Raw genomic sequence first — 23,947 nt, forward strand, 5'->3', positions numbered from 1 at the left:
TGATGTCCACCCGAAGGCCATGATCAACACTGACACCAATGGTGAAACAAGCTTGTCTGTTGTGTAGATTTCTACTACAGACAGAATCAGTAACATATTTCATTCAAAATAACTCTGCCATGAACATCAAATAGAAATCAAATAGCAGTTTGCTGAGAAAAATGTTTCCTCCAGTAAGAAACCCAAAGACTTTATGAAGCAATCCATATACCAATAAAATATTTTAATACCAATGAGCAAATTTTAAGAGAAATGAGCAAATATGTATATGGAACAGCTATGTCTGATTCAGGACGGTTAACCAGTATAAACACTATTGGACACCTCAGGCAGGCTAATGGAAAAAAATCTACAAACCAATAATGCTACATAACTGGAGCCAGTGTTGTGGCACAGTAGGTTAAGCCGCTATCTGCAGTGCCAGCATCCCACATGGGTGCTGGTTTGAGCCCTGGCTGCTCTACTCCTGATCCAGCTCCCTGCTAATGTGCCTGGGAAAACAGCAGAAGACAGATCAAGTGCTTTGGCACCGGCACTGATGTAGGAGACCAGAATGAAGCTCCTGGCTCCTGGCTTCAGCTTGGCCCAGTCTGGCTGAAGTGATCAACTGGGGAGTGAACCAGCAGATGGTTCTCTGTCTCTCTTTCCTTCTCTCTAACTCCGACCTTCACATCAATTAATTAAAAAAAAAATAAATGAATAATGAAGCATACATGTGTTTTTAATTTATATTATTGACCAATATTGATCTCTTATGGTATGAAATGAGTTTCCATAGAGGAAACCCTAAATTGAAACAGCGTGGTAGAAATATTAGAAAAAGGACTAAATTTAGGGTCAGTTAATATACAATTATTCAGAAATTGAGTAGGTCATAAAATTTTGAGGTTCATTTGTAAATCATGAACATTTTTCAGTTCTATAAAAGATACAATGCTTTACTTCCTATTCCATCTCTATGGCCTGTCATTTTCTCAGGTTTTCTCATATCCTCTGTGTATTTTTCTCTACCTCAACCTGACTGCTCACCTACACTATCACTTTTTGTCCATGTTTTAGTAAAATGTTGATCTTACCAAGTATATGCATCAATTGAAAATAATTAAAGAATTAGAAAATGAAAAATATAAAATATTTGATGGAAGAAATTTTCAGGAAATCAGAAAACCTTACTAACATATTTTAAATAAAATATAGGAATACACTCAAGATAGGAAAATAAAGGCTTCATATCACCAGATAGATATTTCTAGACAATAATACTGTTGGGGCCAGCGTTGTGCTTAGCAGGTAAAGCCACCACCTGAGATGTCAGCATCCCATATGAGTGCCAGTTCGTGTCTCAGCTGCTCAACTTCTGATCCAGCTCCCTGCTGATGTGCATGGGAAAACAGCAGAAGATGGTTCAGGTGGTTTGGCCCCCTGCATATTTATAATTTTTATAAAATAGCACAAAATTTCTTTATTCTTTTTATCTAGATACAAAATTTCTTATTTCTTATCCAGATACAAAATTTCTGTGATTTTATTTTAATTGAAAATAACTACAGATACTGCAATAATGCAATATGATGTCATTTTTTTTTTGACAGGCAGAGTGGACAGTGAGAGAGAGAGACAGAGAGAACGGTCTTCCTTTGCCGTTGGTTCACCCCCCAATGGCCGCTGTGGCCAGCACACCACGCCGATCCGAAGCCAGGAGCTAGGTGCTTCTCTTGGTCTCCCATGAGGGTGCAGGGCCCAAGCACTTGGGCCATCCTCCACTGCCTTCCCGGGCCACAGCAGAGAGCTGGACTGGAAGAGGAGCAGCCGGGACAGAATTCGGCGGTCCTACCAGGACTAGAACCTGGTGTGCTGGCGCCACAGGTGGAGGATTAGCCTATTGAGCTGTGGTGCCGGCCCTATGATGTCATTTTTTAAAATGTAATGGAATAACCTAGATCCTTACCAAAATACTGGTAAATTTTCTGTAATAAAGACTAATCACGTCTGCTTCTATAGTGTTTCCCTCCCATTCTCAGTTGTAAAATAAAAAATAGTTAGATAATCTCAGCAATGTTTATGTTCATGTCTCTTCCTTCATGATTATGAGAAAATGCTATTAAAACTCTCCAATTGTGACCTTTCTTGTATACAAAACTTTTTTTCAAAAATATGTAAATTCTATATATTATCTAAAACTCATTAAATTTTGATAAAATAAAGATGACAATAACTAAAAAACACAACAGCCATTGCTTCTGCAATGAATATGCAGTTTCTTTCTTTTTGGTTATAGTTTTGTTTTTTTCTCTGAAAGGCAGAGTTACAGAGAGTAGAGGACAGACAGAGAAATTTTCCATCTATGTGGGAGCCAGGAACCTAAAACTCTATCTGCATCTCCCATATTGCTGGCAAGGGCTCAAGCACTTGAGCCATCTTTTGTTGCTTTCCCACGTGCATTAGCAGGGAACTATATAAGAAGTGATGCACACTGCAGGTGGCAAATTAACCTGCTGAGCCACAGCACTGGCTCTTGGGTTTTCTCTTAAATCACTTGCAACTGTTAGGTAGACTAACTATTGTGGGGGCCAGGCGCTGTAGCCCGTGCATCCCATATGCGTGCCGGTTCCATCCCAGCTACTCCTCTTCCAATTCATCTCTCTATTTATGGCATGGGAAAGTAGCAGAAGATGGCCCAAGTTTTTAGGGGCCCGTGCACCCACATGGCAGACTGGGAAGAACCTCCTGGCTTTGGATCGTCTCAGCTGTGGCCGTTGCAGTCATTTGGGGCGTGAACCAGCAGATGGAAGACCTTTATCTCTGTTTTTCCCTCTCTCTGTAACTCTACCTCTCAAATAAATAAACTTAAAAAAACAAAATAGGTCTATTGTTTACTCTTCGTGTACTTCTACAGATGAGAGTTACTGTATGGTACTATCAGAATATAGCATATTCAGGGGATAGTAACTGCACAACTCAAAGTAACCCATTTTAAGACAGTCCTTACTAAAAATTAGACATAAAAAGTAGGATGTTTGTATTAAGAATTGGTAGTGCATATACTCAGCACTAGAGGATAAGTCATTGAAGAGCCACAAAGCTCCACATATCTTTTTGTTTTAATTACAGAATGAAATTTTTAAAATTACAGAAATGAAAACTAATATTTTTAATAAATCTTAATTACTGGTGATGTTAAACAGACTATCTTCTGCAACTTCATATGAATATGGTAGATAGATGAAGAGACAGAACTGGAAGGGAACGGAGGAAGGGAGCCAAGGTGTTTTTCCATTGTTATTTATCATCAGGACCTTTAATTCTTCCTTTTTTGCACACTAACTCAGAGGAAAAAACAAACACAAAGACTTCTGCTGTATTTATGTGGCACAGATTATTACATGTCCCTCAAATATCCATTCTCTCTTTTTTCTCAAGGTCACAGTGCCCTAATCATTATCAGAGTATATACTATGATTTACAGAAACTTAAACCCCAAAATGATGGATTGTAGAAACTGAGCCTTTAGGAAGTGATTAGACCATGAGGGCTCCATGCACATGGATGGAATTGTTGTTGTAAATGGGCCTGAGGGAGCAAGTTTGATCTTTTTTGCCCTCTGCCTTCTGTCATGTGAGGACACAGCAATAAGCCACCATGTTGGAAACAAGACAGTAGGCCTCACCAGACAACAAATCTGCTAGAGACTTGATCTGGGACTGTGAAACCTCCAGAACTCTGACAAACAGATTTTTATTTTTTTATAAATGGTCCAGTTTAAGCTTTTTTGGTATAGTACCAATAATGGACTAAGCATAGCACAATCTATATAAAAGACTGTATCCTAGCTTCTGTAGTTGGGTACAATTGTGTTAAGTTTTGACCAAAGAGCTACAAGTGGTAGTAAAATGTGGAAATTCTACTTTAAAAGAAATGATACAGCCTTGTCATGATAATATTGCCATTTATTGAGAGTTTACTGTGGAAATGGCACTATGCACACATTCTCACACTCTCATCACTTGAAAATAAAATATTAATATAGCCTACCATCAAGTATGATACTGTTATCACTTTTTTTTAAGATTTTATATATTTGAGAGGCAGAGTTAGAGAGAAAGGGAGCAAGGGAGCGAGGGAGGGAGGGAGGGAGGGAGGGAAAGAGGGAGGAAAGGAAGGGGAGAGAGACAGAGAGAGATGGAAAGAAGGTCTTCCATCTGCTGGTTCACACCCCAAATGGCCACAAGTACCAGAGCTGGGCCAATCTGAAGCCAGGGGCCAGGAGCTTCTTCTGGGTCTCCCATGTGGGTGCAGAGGCCCAAGCACTTCAGCCATCTTCCAATGCTTTCCCAGGTCATAAGCAGGAGCAGCTGGGACATGAACAGGTGCACATATGGGATGCCAGTGCTGTAGGCGGAGGCTTAACCTACTACACCATAGCGCCAGCCCTTATCACTAATTTTTTTAGACTTCAGGATCTCAGATTAACTCTTTCAAGATTTGTAAGTTCATAACTGGGATTTGACCTCAGGTCTGTGTAATTTCAAAGTCCATTTATTAAGCACTAAACTATAAAGTCTCTGAAAACCATTAAAGTTCTCCATTCTTTTATAACTTGGTGAGAAATAAAAATTTCAAATCATTCTTGTAGGTAGAGGTAGGGAGATTATCAACATAATGCAGTTCAAGACATAGAATAATTTTAGAAGGCACTGAGAGGCCTAGAAAAAGTCAAAGGAACCTTGATGTATTATATTAATTTTTTTGCCCATTCTCTATCATTAGGCAGGGTTTTAAATCATAGAACTTTTATATATTTCCATCAATATGAGTAGTATTCTATTTTTAAACAAAACTTTATTTTGGATATAAATAACCTAATTTGTTTAATGAAACAAATAATAAGCAATATAAGCTTTAATAGCAAAAGCTCTGAAGAAAAAAGATCTCTTATTTCTTACTCTACAAAATAAGTCGGACACTTAACCCAGTATCCTGTTATATCTCCTAAAGATTTAGCTGGAGAATGACTATATTTACTCTTTGTAAAATATACTAAACTGCAAAGTTCAAGCAGTTGCCAGTATTTTTTTAAAAACCCAGAAAACTCAGCACTCTAAAAGAAAATTCCTTATAATAAGGACAAAAAAATTTCAGGAGACAATACCTTCAACAGCTGGCTGCATTTCTTCTGTTTTTGGAACAAAAACTCTGATCACACTTGTGTTGATATAAATCAACGGTAAACTGTGAGAAGTCAATGTGTGGGTCCTCATGGGAAGACCAGGAGACTTTCTTTTCTCCTTTTGGGTTCTTGGTAGTTTTGCTTGAAATATACTTGCAATGGCATTAAGTAAAGGAAAACAAAGGACAATATCAAAGGCTTGTGCTGAAAGAAGAATTTCATGAAGAAAATGAGGGGAACCGTCTGTTAAACCTTCAGATAATTTATGAAAGCATCTTCGTTCGTTTCTCGATGTTAACTTGTGGCGGACATTTTTCGTTACAGCTTTTGTATATGTCAGAGAGAGAAATCCATGCTGCTGATGAGAGCCATCTAGAAGTTTTGTAGTTGTCTGTTCCAGGAAAAGGAAATCACAATATACATCTCATTAAACAATAAATGAAAGGAAAGCTGTTAGAAAAAACAAAATACCCTTAGCATGTTGGACTTTTACTCATTCCATACCACTTAATAAAACACATGACTGATAATTTTGCAGCTTTGGAAAAGTGTCTAAGACTTTAAGAATAACGAAATGAAAGCAGAGAATCCTGAGTTTTGGAACATAACTAATCTCTTCAAGAGAGGTAGTTAATTTCTTTATGTCTGCATCTATGATTTTTATGTTTTTAATAAGATTAAGGATTTGGAGGCTGTCTCCTGAATCTATTTTGTCATTTCTGGATGATTTTTCATCAAGAGTGCCAATATACCATAATAATATGAATCACAAAAGGGTAATTATTTAGAAACTTGAAGAAATGAGATTTATCTTTATAGGACATAAAATTTATTAAGAGTTTTCTTTAATAATTTGGCTAATTCACACAAAGACCAAGCCCATAAAAATAGCCTTTTTGATTTCATACTTCAATAAAAGAACAAATCACTATACTTTACTGAAAATGATAATGTGATACAAAAATAAAACATTTCTTTCAGAATCTGACTAGGCTCAGTATTTATAAAACCTAACAACTCTCTTAAAAACTCATATTCTTTGGATATATTATCATACCAGTACACATATATTTAACTGATACTAAACTATATTTCATAAAACCTTAATATTTCTGTTAAAACTAGCTCAATTAATTCTATTCAAATTGTATGCTATAAACAAATCACAGTAAAGCAGTATACTTTTTAAAATTAGAGTAAGATATACACTTTTGTGTTCCTCAACATGAGGCTATCTCTTGAAAAACATTTTGCAGTACCAATTAAGATACATAAAATCCTATGTTGCAAATTACTAAACATAAAACTAGAGCACAATTGGTATATGCCCAATTCCCAATGCTTGTTCCAACATCTGAAAAAGCTTTTGAATTATTCGAGTCCAAAAGTGATGATGTTAAGAGAGGAGCCTAAACTGGAGAAGAAGAAAAGACTGAAATATATTCCCAGCTGGCGCCGTGGCTCAGTAGGCTAATCCTCTGCCTTGCGGCACCGGCACACAGGGTTCTAGTCCCGGTCGGAGCACCGGATCCTGTCCCAGTTGCCCCTCTTCCAGGCCAGCTCTCTACTGCGGCCTGGGAGTGCAGTGGAGGATGGCCCAAGTGCTTGGGCCCTGCACCCACATGGGAGACCAGGAGAAGCACCTGGCTCCTGCCTTCGGATCAGCGCGGTACGCTGGCCGCAGCATGCCGGCCGCGGTGGCCATTGGAGGGTGAACCAATGGCAAAGGAAGACCTTTCTCTCTGTCTCTCTCTCTCTCACTGTCCACTCTGCCTGTCAAAAAAAAAAAAAAAAAAAAAAAAGAAAAAAGAAAAAATATATCCCCATTAACAGGAAAAAAGGGAGAAGTAGCAAAGCAGTGATATGTATCTGAGCCTATGTTAGCCCATAACTCCTAAACCTCTTTTGCTTCCTCTCATGTGGTTGCAACAAGAGCAACGTAAAGCAAGAAATACTCCAATCTTACTACCCTGTTGCTGGACAGCAGGCAAGAATAAATGAAGATGGATGGCTTTGGAAGAGATCACAGCAATGTTGTCTGTTCTTGGGGTCAAAAGCGGACTTTGGGAGGAAGGTGACACTGACCACTGATATAAATAGGCCAATTCATAATATATCTTTATTAGTAACAACATCTGAATCCTGGAAAAGTATTTTAAAGTATGAATGTTTTGATTTGGAAAACATTTTTAAGCATACTGAACATAAGTACTCTTGACAAGCAGGTAACATAAAAGGGAGAGTTTTTGTTTTTCAGATTGCCACATCACTAACTTTTTTAAATAAGGGGAAAAAATGAATACCTGCTGGAGTTGAAGTAATATACATATTACTTTAAATATAGTACCAATCAATACTTTATATTATTTAAAGTGAAAAGTTAGAAAACACTAACAATTATATAAATTTCAATATAGATATTTAACTTTAAAAAGTCAGATTAAAAAATCAAGAAATTTTTAAAGGACATTAATAATAAATTTTGGTTGTTAATAGATACATGTTAAAATTATTAGCAATGTTCCTAATAGATACTAATACACAAACTGAGGAAAAAAATCTAAACCAAAAAGTCACATTTTAGAGACTGTTTTCCTCAGTAATAAGGACAGAATATGCTAGAAAAAGCTCAAACTCAAATCAGAAACAACATGTGCTTCACAAAGAAATGATTAAATATTAAATGTATGAACAAAATTATATGAAGTGTTTTTATAATGATAGGATACATGTCTTAAATCTCTTCTGAGCTACCAAAAAGGAAAAGAAATAGTTCAGATATGCTGAGAAAATACCTAGTAATTTTTGTAGTGATTTAATTAGTACTTAAATAACAATTGCCATCTGTGATAATTTGCTATTAATATTTAGAAGTATATTTTTACTCTTTTTAAGACTATCACTTAGAATAACTGGCTTAAGGAAAAAATTGAGATATGTTTTATCATTAGAAAATGCAGATTTTTAATCTTCTGAAATTCACTAGTGTTTATCTACTATCCATTCAATGACAAAAGTTCAGATTTGTCTAGATTTTACAAGGCACTAAATAAAATTCTCTGAATTAGCTGTTAGAAGATAATAGCATAAAAGAGGGGGGAAAAAGCAATTTCAGTAAGAATCATAAAAGGAATAAAAGCAGTAATGGAAACTCTGGATTATCCAATACGTGCATTACTTTTAAAAACCAACATACTTAACATCCTACTTTGATTTCTCTCATTTGATGGTAAAATTTGTTTGCACTCACAAACCCAGAGTGACAACAGCATGTGCAAGTGTCTCAGAAACCGTTCAGAGTAAAAAGCTAGTGTACGATTTAAAACTACATTCAAGTTAATTTATGAAGTGAATGATACAGAGGAAAATTAAAATCAGGAGTTGACTCAAAGGATAGCTCAGTTCCTTCTCTGGGTTCCTACTAATGGGAGTTCTGTAGCATAATTTAAAAATGATTTCTTACAGAAGGAAAGAAGCCAGAGCAATTACTGAAAGGGTCCTGCTTGCTGACGGGTCGAACCAACAAGGTGCGTCTGTTCAGCTTGTCGGTACAGGAAAGGAAGACACCTCCACATTGCCCCAAAGACCAACACTCTTCCCCAAGGCTTGAGGTGATGGACAGGAGCAAAGAAGGTGAAAAGACAAAAAGCAATAAAAGCCATAAGCAAAAAAAATTTGGACAATTTTAAATCTGCTCAAATTTGCATTGATTTAGGTTTGAGCCAGTGCTAGGTATGGCCTCTGTATAGACCATCTTCTGCAAAAGCATTGTTAATGGAAGTAAACAAAAAAAATCACTTTTTTAGTATAAAACTACTACTTTTTAGTTTATGGTAAAGGACAATCCAGCATGAACACACTTGTAATGTAAGAGAAACTTCTAAAAAGTCAACATCATAATTCATAAAAGGCAAACTGTATTTATTAAAGTAATCCTACCTTTCCCTTTTTGATAAATTTATGTAATTGCTTTAACAGAGAGATGGTTACAATACATGAGCAGCTCAAAAGAATAAGAAGCTTTCAATTTATAAAATTAAATTTTGGAGAAATAGGCCATAAAGAATTTACTCTCAGCTCTAATTCTTGTAACCATTACTCCTATTACATTTAGAACAAAGATACATGGTTTAAAATAGATTTTTTAAAATTATAATTACTGAATGAGTCTCACCACAGGTTTTTCTTTGCACTGTAGAAATACTCCTTCAAAATGTCCTGACTGCCAACCTTCCCCTGGCCTGGAAAACATAAGTTCACCTTATCTGTTCTCTTCATTTTTTTCTCAGTTAAAAATTGAGCACATATAGCCATTTCAAATAGTTATAAAGTAAACAACACTAAACTGAACTAAAACAGAGATCTGATAACACAGTCAACAGAGTAAGTTACGTTGGCATCACACCCTGCGAGATCTGCACTGTGCATTTGTACATGCATTCACTGGCTGTTACTTTCTATCTCATCCATGAAATCATGAAGGCATTCAAAAAGTTCATGGAAAAATTATGAAAACATGGCAAAAATTTTGAAAACGTATGCACCTAATAAACCTATGTTTCAATTACAATTTTCCATGAGCTTTTTGAAGTACCCTTACATAAAGACCATATGGGTAGGATCTATGTTCATTTATATTAAACACTTTATCCAATGCTTAGCATACTACTTGGAACCTAATACATATTCATCATTCATTTTGAGTAAATGAATGAATAAATTACTTTAATACTTAAAAATTACATACATTTAACAGTGAAGTCCATTAGATTACAACATAGAAGATATTCACGTTATCAAGAAATTACTTGGAATCTAATATTCTATTGATGTATCACATGCAGAGAACCTTATGATAGATATCATCTGAAAGGAACTAAAGGTCTAAAGATTTCATTATCAAAAGCCAATCAGTGATTCACTTAATATGACAAAAGTAACAATCATACAGTTGGTAAGATAATTTACTTTAACAGTTCTTAATATATATCTAATAAAATATGAGGGAACAGCACAAAGTTTGTGGAAAATACATATTATTTAAAAAGTATGCATGGAACTCAAAAGTTTTTATATGAAAATAAACTTATCTTTTAATTCAATTTTTCCATAAACTTTTTGAAGCACCCTTAATATTTTATATTTCACAACTATGACACAAATCTTTAGCTTTAACAGATGTGACAGTTACTGACATAAACAATATTATATATTCTATAATGATTAAAAACTCAAATGTTTCCAATGTAGAACAAGAAACTTTGCTGAAGGAAAAAGACACCAGATTTTAGGACATGTGATCTATCAATATATGCACAGAAACACTTATGTGCTTCTGTAGGCATGCAATAAAAATTGTTGAATGAATAAATATTATGAATCTAGAAAGGAATGTATTTTAAGGCTGTTTCTAAATCTAAATATTGTGAAATTGATAATATGATGTCATTTGAAAATATTTTTAAAAACATCTGTGAGTTTTATGGTACATGAGTTATATCTGTGAGTTTTTATAGTACATGAATTTTAATTAAAAAATAAAAAATATAAAGGGCCGGCACGGTGGCTTAGTGGGTAAAGCCATTGCCTGTAGTGCCGGCATCCCATATGGGCTCCAGTTCGAGTCCTGGCTGTTCTACTTCCAATCCAGCTCTCTGCTACGACCTGGGAAAGCAGTAGAAGATGGTTCAAATCCTTGGGCCTCTGCACCCATATGGGAGACCCTGCACCCACATGGGAGACCCTGAGGAGGCTCCTGGCTTCAGACTGGCAGAGCTCCAGCCGAACAGCTAACTGGGGAGTAAACCAGCAGATGTAAGACCTCTCTCTCTCTCTGCCTCTCTTACTCTCTATGTGTAACTTTGACTTTCAAGTAAATAAATAAATCTTTAAAAAAATAAAATAGTAATAAAGCAAAAAAAATTGTTTTTATTTGAAATAAATGACAAAACGGATAATAGAACTTGGTGAGATATGAAAAACTTTTTACCACTTTTATTTGTTATTACAAACAAATAATATTTGTAAGGAATTATATGTCCTAGGGAAATGTATCAGGGAAGGGATAATATGGTTCAAGAAACATTCACCACTGGCATATAAATCATCTATGTGATTAAAAAAAGTGTTTTTAAGCGGCTGCTCCACATCAGTACATGATCTACTGCTGCCAAATGTGATTGGGAAGCATGCAGCAAAAGCTTAGAGCCATCACTGTACGCTAGGCATCTTAGGAAATATATAACCTACATGAAAAATTGTGTGAAATGATTAGTAAATGCAGACTAATTCATTTGATATGGCAGTGTGCATATTTAGTGATATGCCATCTTATAAAACAAAATTTTATCACATTCTGTAAAATGAGTTCTAAGCAATATTAAGCAACCCTCTTTGGGAATGAGTATAGTAGCTTCTAAAAACAATGATCCAAATAAGAAAACAAAAATTCTTATAATCACTTTAAGAAAATACTTTTTCCTACATTCATTATTATTTACCTGCTTCGATAATGATCAATATTGAAACTCTCAATTTTACATTTCACTTTAGTATATACGTCCTGGACATCTATGGAAGCACTGAGATCCTCTAGTTCACTGACCATACAAACCTCTGCAATAAGAAGCAAACATTATTATCAATATAGTCCCTCATTATCAAAAATAAAACTTTACAATTCACATGGACGTACACATTCTGGATATCTCTAGAGGCGTGAACCCAAACAAACTTCACAGCAAAATTACTATCAATATAAGTATTACAATTAGGATGACATCTACTTGTATTTCAAAACAGGAGACATCCAACTTAATGTTTGAATTGCTATATCTTATATCAAGGATCTCTGCAATACTTTTAGCGACAATGTTATAATGTATCAATATGATTAAAAAAATTTTCTCATTGTCTTTGGGATGAACTCTAATACAAACAAAACAAGATATAGGTATCACAATGTCAAAAAATATTGACGAGATTCAACATGTTACAGTTACACATACGAATAACTTAAGTTAGATTTAATCACATTTCCCTAATTATAAGTGAAAATACAATTAAATCTAATTTGCTTATGAAAGTGTTTAATATCTAACTCTTAAAATAGAGACGAAAAGTAAGTTTGTACCTGTGCCTTTATTGTCAGGATCTGCAGCAAACAGCTTGATAGTAATTTTGGGGAGTACCCACTGCATCCACCAATGTTACTGGTAGTTTGCTCCAAGGTAACAGAATCTGAGAATGGTGAATCATCTCCTGCTTGTATAGAGTCTCCCTGGGGTAAGGAAAAAAAAAAAAAAAAAAAAAAAACAACACTCTGTATCTTAAACAAAAGTAACTAAAAATGTAATTTAAAATTGGCAATTATTATTTGGGACTTTTCCATATGTTAATAATAATCATATAAATGCAAATTATAACACATAATGCTAACATATAAACATATACTACTCAAATGGTTTCTATAGTTACAATGCACACATAAGTTATCCTGGTTTCCTCTAAAAGTATGTAAGATGCAGAACAAGTCATGATCACAGGAGTATTTCCTTACAAAGCAGAATCAACAAGCTACACTGAAGGGCCAAACCTAACTCCTTCGAACAATAAAGTTTTACTAGATCACAGTCACATCTCTGTGTTTTTATTCTCATGGCTTTGTTTCAGTGGAACTGAGAAACTGCTACAGAGATTCTATGTTCCAAGAAAGCTAAATGTATTTACATTCTATCCTGTACAGAGAAAATTCCTTGTGACAGGCATTTGGCTCAGAGAGTAAGACACAGCTGGGGACACCCACCCCTCCATACAGAGTACCTATGTTCAAGTTCCATATCTGATTCCCTAGCTTCCTACTAAAGAACACCCTGAAAGGCAACAGTGGAAGCTCAAGTACTTGAGTCCCTGCCCTCTATGTGAGAGACTGAGATTGAGTTTGCGTGCCTCACTGATACGAAGCCAGGAGCCAGGTGCTTCTTCCTGGTCTCCCATGTGGGTGCAGGGGCCCAAGCACCTGGGCCATCCTCCACCGCACTCCCGGACCACAGCAGAGAGCTAGACTGGAAGAGGAGCGGCCAGGACTAGAACTCGGCGCCCATATGGGATACTGGCACTGCAGGCGGAGGATTAACCAAGTGAGCCATGGCACCCGCCCCTGAGATTAAGTCTTGAGTTCCTGCCGTCGGCCTGGTTCAGCCCTGGTTGTTGGGGGCATCTGGGGAGTGAACAAGCAAATCAGATTTTTGTCTATCTGTTTCTCCCTCTCTGACTATCAAATAAATAATTAAAAGAAAAAATTGATATTTATGAATGAATCTAGAATAACCAAAGAGAACTGGTTAGATTTTATTTATTTATTTAAGAGGGAGAGACAGACAGAAATGTCTTCCATCCACTGGTTCACTCCCCAAAAGGCTGCAACGGCTGCAGCTGGGCCAATCCGAAGCCAGGAGCTTCTTCTGGGTCTCCCACATAGGTTCAGGATCCCAAGGACTTGGGCCATCTTCTACTGCTTTCCCAGGCCATAGCAGAGAGCTGGATCAGAAGAGGAGCAGTCGGGACTAGAACTGGCAACCATATGGGATACCGGCACTGCAGGCAGAGGATTAACCCACAGGGCCACAGCACCAGGCCCTAGCACAGTTTAGAAACAAACAAAAAATACTTCACAAATTTCAATATAATAAGATATCCCACTATTTAACAACAGATTTTTTTTAACACGTTTTATATGGTTAAAAGTCTCTTAGGAGTGGGCATTTGCAACAACAGGTAAGCCAGTGTGTGGGAGATGTGAATCTTCATCAGAGTGCCTGGATTTGAGTCTTGGCTCTGCTCTCCATTCCAGCTTCCTGTTAACATGCACCTAGAGATTTAGCAGATTACGACTGATGTAGTTAGAGCCCTGTAACATATGTGGGAGACCCAGACTGAATTCTTCCTCCCTGGCTCTGGGCTGGTGGTCAGCCCTGGTTGTGGTGGGCATTTAAGGTCTCTGTGTGCCTTTCAAATAAAATAAACATTTTCAAAAGCCTCATAGAAATGAAGCATGATATTACTCAATTTGACAAACACATGCTGAACTCTACATTTGTACTTCTGTGAATCCTAAAGTTAGTGCTAACAAACGTACACCAATAAACAAAGGCTTATTAGTCTGCTTTTGGCAGCTTTTAGTGGCCCAGAATAAAAGAAATTTTTTATATGAAGTTCATCTGTAGCTGAATAGCTTCAGGTTCAAATGCAGGAAAAGACAGTGCAGGTAATCACTCATCAATGTACTAAGGTTTTAGAATTACTTAGCAAGTATTAGCTGTTTTTAAGGTTTTTAATGTATTTTTATTTTTATTTATTTGGAAAGCAGAGAGAGAGAGAGAGAGAGAGAATCGATCGATCTTCCATCTGCTGGTTCACTCCCCAAGTACCAGCAACAGACAGGGCTGGGCCAGGACAAAGCCAGGAGCCTAGAATTCCATCGAGATCTCCCACACGAGTGGCAGAAATCCAAGTACTTGAGCTACATCTGCTGTCTTCCAGGGTGAACACTAGACAGAAGCTGGATCCGAAGCAGAGGTAGGCCCTACGTGAGGCATCTGGACAAAGGATGCAGTTGTCCTCAGCAGTGGCCTAATCTGCTGGGCATAATACCTATACCAGGCACTTGGGTTTTTAAAATATCAATATTTTCTGTTAATCTGAAACCTACCACAAAAATAAAAGTGAAAAATATGGGAGTCTAAACTCATAAAGTCTAAGGACTGGTCAAACATGATCTGACATGCTTATGTTTAAAATATATACAGCTTTAATTTGATACAGTATCTTACTAATCTGTAGTGGTAGCCACTGTTCTCCAAACTTTGCCATGCCATCCTAGACTGACAAGAAGATGCCAGAAAGTCAGCCAAGAAAAAGACTCAGTGAACAAACCTGGGGTAAAGCCAAAAAGAAGTGATCCAAAGGCAAAGCCGGGACAAGGTCAAAAACCTGGTTTTGCTTTACAGATTCTGTAAGGACGTTCTCAACTGAAAGCCTACAGCCCCACCTGTGGTTTCTGAGCAACTGAAGATCTGTGGTTCCCTCATCAGGACTAGGGCTGTGCTTCATGAGCTGCTGAGTAAAGAACTTATCATGCTGCTAGGAAAGCACAGAACCCAGGTATCTTATATCAGAAATAGCAAGGTGAATGTGTACCAGCTGCTGGTGAAGATGCATGAACAGGTGCAACAAATTGTGCATTTGGAAAAATAACATATTAAAGCAAAAATAGATGTATATATATTTGAACATTAGTTATATACCTGTAAGTAAGCTTAGGCAAATAAGCAGGCAGTATGTACTAATTTAAAGACTGTAGTGGTCAGCCATGTGATTTTAGACGGGTAAATTCAATTTCTCAGTCTGTTACCATCTTTGTAAAATGATTATTACAATGACATTTACCTCTTAGAGTTAAGATTAAATAAGGACATGACCATGAATGAAGCGTTTACATACATCAAGCATTTCGCCAGTGGTGGATATAATCCATATAAAAGTATGAAGCATAACCAATTCTAAGGAAATTGGTTCACATACTTAACAGACTCAGGTATCCCTCTTGCCCTTCTCATTTTGTCATCCTTTTACCTTCAAACACATTTTCCAATAGTTCATTGCTGCTTTGAATGTCTTGAAAAGAATGTCATTTCCTATGCTAAGGAGTCATGATCTGTAGTCAATAGCTAGAACTAAACATCCACCAAACACTTAAGACAATATAGCATGGCCAAAATGCCATTTGCTTTGGGCAGCCTGTCAGAACAGAAGGCACTAATCCTGAAGTCAAGCTTAACATGCAAAAACAGGAAAGATAAATAAAATCCGATACAAGGTAAATCAAATCCCCTGTTGGTTTTACTGTGGACATGCCATCTAGACAAGGTTACACTGAGTTTCTATTTGAAGGCTTTATGTTGACCTCAGTGGTTTACGTCTTCCTATCAGAAGAAAATTCAATTTCCCCGAATCCACAGAGGGAGACAGAACCCAATGAGAAAGACTCAGAAAATGATTGCCAAGTGTTTACTATTGGAACATGTGGGCAGTAAGCACAGCAAGGCAACAGTTTCCTGAGATATACTTGGTGGAAAATTATAGGGTTAAACCTGAAGATAGTAGAGAAACTCCTTTTTCTATTTACACCAAGCAAATAAGTATTTCACTGTTTGTAGAGTTTTCATATAAATGCTTCTCCAAAATAAGTAGTCCTAAATTTGCTGCAATTGGAATTCTTAGAAGCATAGACAGACTATAAAAAATACAAGTTTCTGGTTAGCTTTCTAACATAACAACAAATAATGAAAGTACAAACAAATCCCAGGAAAGGATGCTTTTTACAAAATCAAATTAGATAAAAGACAACACAATGTAGCCAGTATGCCTTTCTTTATGGTTAGCTTCTTAGAGCAGAAGCATGTATAAATTAAACCTTCCTCCAACTTTCAGAAAATTCTATCCCAAGATTAGAAAAATGCAGATAAAGAGCCCTTCCAATCAATGAGACCTCAATTTTTAATACTACTGAGTATACTTACTAAGAATCCTAAGAAAACTGTGTCTTCCAATTTAGTAAGCACTCCTGACAAAAAACTTTGTCCTATTTCCTCATCTAGTTTCAGTTTTCATTTTGGATTTGGTGTGGTATTGTTAAAAACTGTGTATGCATTAATTTTCTGCTCCATTTCCAAATATATAAAATCAGGCCAGAAATGGAGATGCTGAGCTATTTTCCCACACCACCTTAGGCCAAGTTCTAGAATAAGCAGTTCAATTCATTTACAATTTTGTTGCAAATTGACCAAAATACTGAGTTTATTTTCCTAGGTGAATCTGTCTCTATTCATCTGGAAGAACAAACACTTCAATACTTCATCTTTAGTGGGCTTCAGAGCTCAGGGATGATCACAGTTTCCAGTCAAAATGCCACTCTCTCTTCACAAAACAACTAGTGTTCTTGTTCAATCACAAAACTTCCCAAAGGGCTAAACAATTCCACTCTGTACTTAGTCAACAGTAACAAGTGGCCTGCTGTGGTCTCTACTACCTTGGGGAAAAGTGATTAACTCTTTTTAATTAAGTTCAGTACTTAAGTTTCTCACTTGCACTTCCCATTCTACTGTGACTCAGATTGAAATATTGGAACGAGAAGTATATTCACAGAAGAATACAGAGCTCCCTATCAAATTCACAGCATTTAAAGACTTAGTCATAAAGGAAAAAACAGCTAAGGATCATATAAATAAATACTTTTATTCTATTCAATATGAAAAATTGGTAGAAGGTACTTTTTTTTTTTTTTTTTTTTTTGACAGGCAGAGTGGATAGTGAGAGAGAGACAGAGAGAAAGGTCTTCCTTTTGCCGTTGGTTCCGGGTAGAAGGTACTTTTAAAAAGTATTCTTTTATAGTAAGCTTTCTATATTTAAAAGAATTAGAAAAATAGTTTAGACCCTCTCAAGCAACGATAGGAAAGTGTTTAAAACTTTCTATACACTTTTTAAAAAAAAGATTTATTAACTTATTTGAAAGGCAGAGTTAGAGAGACAGAGACACACACACACAGAGAGAGAGAGAGAGAGAGAGAGAGAGAGAGAGGAGAGAGGGGGGTTTTCCATTTGCTGGTTCACTCTCCAAATGGCCACAACGGCCAGAGCCGGGCCAGTCTGAAGCCAGGAGCTTCTCTCTGGGTCTCCCACATTGGTGCAGGGGCCCAAGGACTAGCACCATCTTCTACTGCTTTCACAGGCCACAGCAGAGAGCTGGATCGAAAGTGGAGCAGCCGGGACCCGAAGCAGGGTCCACATGGGATGCTGGCACTGTAGGCTGTGGCTTTAACCTGCTGAGCCACAGTGCCAGTATCTCTAAAAACTCTTAAAATGTACATTTTAATGATAAATGTTTTAAAAATCAAAACTATATTTTCTGTGTGGTCCCCAGAGAAATAACTGATACAAGTAAGCACAAGTAAGAAACTTCAGATTACAAACTTAATCTTTAAACAAACAAACAAAAAAAACCCTTAATTTTAAACATCAAAAAACAAGCAACCAATCATGAAAACTCAGAGGTCTAAGATGTCATTTTAGGTATATCTACAACACTTTCCAAAAGATCTACACATTATGAATTATCATCTAAGCAAAGTAGATGAAAATGAATATATTTGTACATTTTTGCGAGTTAGATTTGTTTACTTGCCATGGAAAGAAATCACCAAAATGTTAGTGCTTTTAAGTTCTTATTGTTGGACTATTCTGTAAGTAAAAATGACATCAAAACTGTAATTAGTATCATTAGATACTTATTGACTTTGCTGAAAACCTACCTAGACAAAAATTTTTGACAACTTCATCTGGCTGAGGCACAGTGGATTACGTTCTCTAAGTATACTGGTAATATTTCATTTATCTTTGGATCCATATCACAGTGAGTATGTCAGAAGCAGCTGCCTTGTATACCAACGTTTTTGTTCTATCTTCCTTAACACAATCTTTTGTAGTCAGCAATCCAACTACTGGGTAAATTCCTTACTCCATCATTTCATTATGTATATATACAAGGATATTGCAAGAAGTTTGTAAAATATGGTACTAATAGACTTATTTTGGTGTAATTTTTTTCAATTCGTGCAGTTTTTTTCATAGTATGCATCTGGCATGAGCATTCTGAAGATTCTTCATACGTATCCATGAACCACCACAACTATTCTAATTCCTATAAAGAGGAGGACTATGTCTTAAATACTTACTTGTTTTGAAAAGTTGAGCATTAATAAGCTTAGTAAATTTAAGAAATAAGAAAAACAATGGAATAAATTCAAAATGAAAAGCAGTAACTATTTTAGCCTAAATAGAAGAAAAAGTTACCCCTGAAAATTTTTAAACACAGTTCTAGGATATCTGTAGATTTGAGGCTTTATTATTATCCAAATGTTTCAAAAAATTGCTACCTGGAATTAAAAGCACAAAGGTTTTAGGCTAGGGATAGCCCCTGAAGTCCCTGTGAGAAGCAAACACATAATACTTTTCACTGGTGAAATACCTCAATGACTTTGAAAGAGCCTCACAGGTAAAGTCCCATAAATGAAGAACACCCAACACAAAATTACATAATACACATGCAAGCAGTCTTGTATATTATAGGTATATAACTATAAGAGTTAACAACAGTAACAGGAGACTCTAGAGAAAACCAAATAGCAGATATGATAAAAATAGAAAATTACACTTGAAATTATTAAAGATAAAAAACAAAATTTAAATACGTATTTTATATATAGTTATATTTCTTTAAATAAAATACATTTGTGGAGACTTAATGTAGACATCTCTAGGCCTTATACTATATTAAAATTATTCATAATATGAGTTGATGTTCCAAAATCAATTAGCATCCACATAGTGAAGAATAAGTAGTTTAGGGGATAAGGTGTGTAGACCCGACACAATCCTCTGATAATAAAGCCAATGGGTGACAGATCGTGGTGGAGAGTTTATATTACACACCAAACATGGCACTGATACAACGGCTGTATAATTATTTGACATATTTACTCCACAGCCCATGGAATTCTCCTAGTCTAAATCATTTTGCTGCTAACCTCTCATGTTTGATTTAATACTGATTTTCAGATGGGAAAAAAGTTAAAAATGCAATTTATATAGAAATCAAAAAAGCAAGAAAAAGTCAATTTGTTAATGTGTTTGATTATTTGTATAGAATTTTTTTTTTTTTTAATTTGACAGGCAGAGTTACAGACAGCGAAACAGAGACAGACAGAAAGGTCTTCCTTCAGTTGGTTCACTCCCCTAAATGTTCACTACGGCTGGTGCTACGCAAATCCGAAGCCAGGAGCCAGGTGCTTCTCCTGGTCTCCCATGGGGTACAGTGCCCAAGCACTTGGGCCATCCTCCACTGCTTTCCCGGGCCACAGCAGAGAGCTGGACTGGAAGAGGAGCAACCGGGACAGAATCTGGCATCCCAACCGGGACTAGGACCCGGGGTGCGGGCACCACAGGCGGAGGATTAGCCAAGTGAGCCATGGCGCTGGACTTGTATAGAATTTAATTAGAGCCAAAACACTATTAGAAGTTTCTCTTAACAAAAAAGAAAATTATCAAGAGAAAATCATTTTTTTAAAGATTTATTTATTTGAAAGACAGAGTTACAGAGAGAGAGACTGTGGGGAACTGCAGGCTGGCCACCTGTGGGAACCTCCTCATCTACAAAGCTTGCAACAATCGGTCGACCACAAGTCCTACGAAAACAACCAGGTGAAACAGATGAAGTTGAGGCAGGATGGACTCTGCATAAACAACTAGGAAGAACCAGGTGAAACAGATGAACTTTCGACCTGAGGCTATATGCGCCCTTTCATTTGACTGGACGATATCAGCATAAACTGCACGTGAAGAGAACTGCTATTGGCTGTGGAGCGCATGCTCCACGGGACTTGGGATATAAAGGGACATTGGGACCTGGGCGGGCCACTGCCGCCACTGCCATGGCCGCCGCCCCTCCTCTTCTTTTCTCCTCTCCCCTTGCCCTTTCCTTCTGTCCACAAGAGTAAAGTTCCTTGAGAACCAAGAAACTGTGACCGTGTCGTGACTGCGTCGGACCCTTGCTGGCGAGGGTCCGACAGAGACAGAGACAGACAGAGAGGTCCTCCATCTGCCAGTTCACTCCCCAGATAGTCGCAATGGCTGGAGCCATGCTGACCCCAATCAGGAGCCAGGAGCCTCCTCCCAGTCTCCCATGTGGGCACAAGGGGCCAAGTACCTGGGCCATCCTACACTGCTTTCCCAGGCCACAGCTAAAAGCTGGATCAGAAGAGCAGTGGCTGGGACTAGAATCGGCAACCACATGGGATGCTGGTGCCTCAGACCAGGACTTTAACCCGCTGTGCCACAGCGCCGGCCAAAAGAAAATCACTTTCAATTTTAATATATTTTCTTATATCTTTAAAATAAACTGGAAAATTTATTCAAAACAACAACTGAAATCCTAGAGCAATTGATTTATAAAAGAGAGAAGACTCTTTCAAAATGGAGAAGTAGCAAAAAGAAATCCTTTTGAAGCCCTATGATCTTACATGTAGCAAACTCTGAAGTTGGGTTCCGAGTTGAGGCACACGCTAACCTGTTGCCTGTCACATCAGCATCCCATATGGGCACCAGTTCTAGTCCTGGCTGCTCCACTGCCAATCCAGCTTCCTGCTAATGTACCTGGGTAAGAAGTGGAAAATGGCCAAGTACTTGGGCCCTACCACACATATGGAAGACCTGGATGAAGTTCCAGGCTTCTGGCTTGGGCCTGGCCCATCCCCAGCAGCTGTGGCCATTTGCAGAGTGAACCAGTAGATAGAAGGTATCTCCCTCCTCTCCCCTCTTCTCTCTGTAATTCTTTCAAATAAATAATTTTTTTTAAAAAAGATTGCACAGAAAAACTTTCAGAACTAACAATGAATTCAGCAAAGTTGCAAGACACAAAAATAACACAAAAAAACTTTTGGGGCTGGTGCTGTGGCATAGCAGGTAAAGCCGCCACCTACAGTGCCAAATCCCATATGGGCGCTGGTTCAAGTCCCAGCTGCTCCACTTCCAATCCAGCTCTCTGCTACTGCCCGGGAAAACAGTGGAAGATGGCCCAAGTCCTTGGACCCCTGAATCCACATAGGTGAACCGGAGGAAGTTCCTGGTTCCTGGCTTTGGACTGGCACAGCTCCGGCCGCTGCAGCCATTTGGGGAGTGAACCAGTGGATGGAAGACTTTCTCTCTCGTTTTCCCTCCTTCTCTCTGCCTCTGTCTAACTTTGCTTTTCAAATAAAAAAAAGCTTTTGTGTTTCTGCACACTAATGGTGAACAGTTAGAAAAAGAATTCAATAGAATAATTTCATTTACAATAGCACCTAAAGAACAAAATATTTAGAAATAAACCTAACTATGAAATTAAAAGTGAAAAGACATCCCTCATTCCTACACTGGTAGACTTAATATTAACATAGTAAGTTACTGTTTCCTAGATATAGAGTATCAGTTGGGGAAGATAAAAAGCTCTGTAGATAGATGGTTGTGACCATTGTACAACAATGTGAATGTATTTTATGCCACAGAATCACACTTAAAAATGTTTAAAATGGTAAGTATATGTTGTGTGTTTTATAAAATAAAAAGTTAATGAGAATATAAAATCATAATTCTACAGTAAAATACATTATATATGTTCAGCATCTATAATAAATGTTATCATTTGCTTTATTTGACATAAATCGGACTACTACAGTGGATTTCAAGGTTTTAGAATTAAGTGCTATTTTATTACTAAATAGCATAAAATGTAATTTCTAGGGGCTGGTGCTGTGGAACAGCAGGTTAAAGCCCCAGCCTGCAGCATCAGCATCCCATATGGGCGCAGATTCCAATTCCAGTTGTACTACTTCCAATACAGCTCCTTGCTAGTGCACTTGGGAAAGCAGCAGAGGATTGCCCAAGTCCTTCGGTCCCTGAACCCAAGTGGGAGAACTGGAGGAAGCTCCTGGCTAAAGGCTAATTCAATTTCTGGGAACACAGCAATATTAGTATTAGAGCTGGGAACAGGATCAAGATGCTTGAGTTGTTCCCTCTATACTAATTAAATCACTGTCCTTGTTCCATTCAGTCCTTGCCATTTCATTTTTCTTCTAATAGTTTTGTAAGTTGAAACTTCAATATCCAAATAATACCTAAACTAAGATTGTCCAGTTCAAAAAGGGGATGTGCTATAGTTAAACAGTCAAATGCCATTTCCATTAGGATTCCTTTGTTGATTTCCATGGATGATACAGGGACTCTGAGACTTTTCATAAGGAAAGCATAATTTTATGGACATCAGAACAAGGAGGAACACTTTCCAACTCATCCTATAAAAATCACATGATCTTAATACCAAAATATGATAAGGCCATTTCAAAAGAAAAATGTTAAAAGTTAGTTTCATTCATGCCTACACATACCAAAAACCTAAACAATTAGCAAGCTCAATCCGGCAATCTATAGAATGGAAAATATGGGATGAACATTTGGCCTAATGTTTAAGGTTAAGACTAGAAAGTTGGTGTCCCTCACTGGAATACCTGGGTTAAATCCCCAGCTTTGGCTCCCGATTCAAGTTTCCTACAAATGCAGAACTGGGACGCAGCAGTGATAGTTCAAGTATTTGAGTTCCTATCAACCACGTGGGAGACCTGGTTGGGATTCCAGCTGCAGTGTCAGCCCCAGACAAGCACTGGTCATTGGGGCCATTTGGGGAGTAAATCATAGAGTGACAGCTTTTTGTCCATGTGTCTCAAATAGACAAAACTTTAAAATAAAAAAAGGGAAAATATATCACAATTAAGTTTATTCCAGAGATATATGTCAGTTTGACATTTGAAAACTACCTAATGTAATTAGTCACAGTATCAGAACTAAGGAGAGAGCAGAGATCAGTCAAGTATATAATAATCTCAGTTGGATAAAAATATAAAATTCTAAGTAATAAATCTATTACTAGATGAGCAAGACCTCTAACAAAAAAGCAAAATCTTACTGAAATTAAAGACAAATACAGATGGGAGGTGGGCATTTTGCCTAGTGGACACTCATATATTGGAATGAGTGGAGTGAGTCCTGGCTTTGCTCCTGATTACAGCTTCTTGCCAATATGTACCCTGGGCAGGAGGTACAACTGGTTGGATCCTTGCTACCCATATAGGAGACCCA

General features: G+C 37.2%; 1 protein-coding gene across 1 annotated transcript in view; it reads right to left on the reverse strand.

The window, feature by feature from the left end:
• Nucleotides 1–23,947, reverse strand: part of VPS13B (vacuolar protein sorting 13 homolog B) — a 785,675-nt gene that overhangs the window by 356,298 nt on the left and 405,430 nt on the right. Inside the window, 5 exon segments of the mRNA XM_062188180.1 lie at nt 5,150–5,558; nt 9,342–9,408; nt 11,668–11,782; nt 12,300–12,371; nt 12,374–12,446. Coding sequence (XP_062044164.1) covers nt 5,150–5,558; nt 9,342–9,408; nt 11,668–11,782; nt 12,300–12,371; nt 12,374–12,446 — 736 coding nt within the window.

This window comes from Lepus europaeus, chromosome 4, assembly GCF_033115175.1.
Source record: "Lepus europaeus isolate LE1 chromosome 4, mLepTim1.pri, whole genome shotgun sequence".
NCBI lineage: Eukaryota > Metazoa > Chordata > Mammalia > Lagomorpha > Leporidae > Lepus > Lepus europaeus.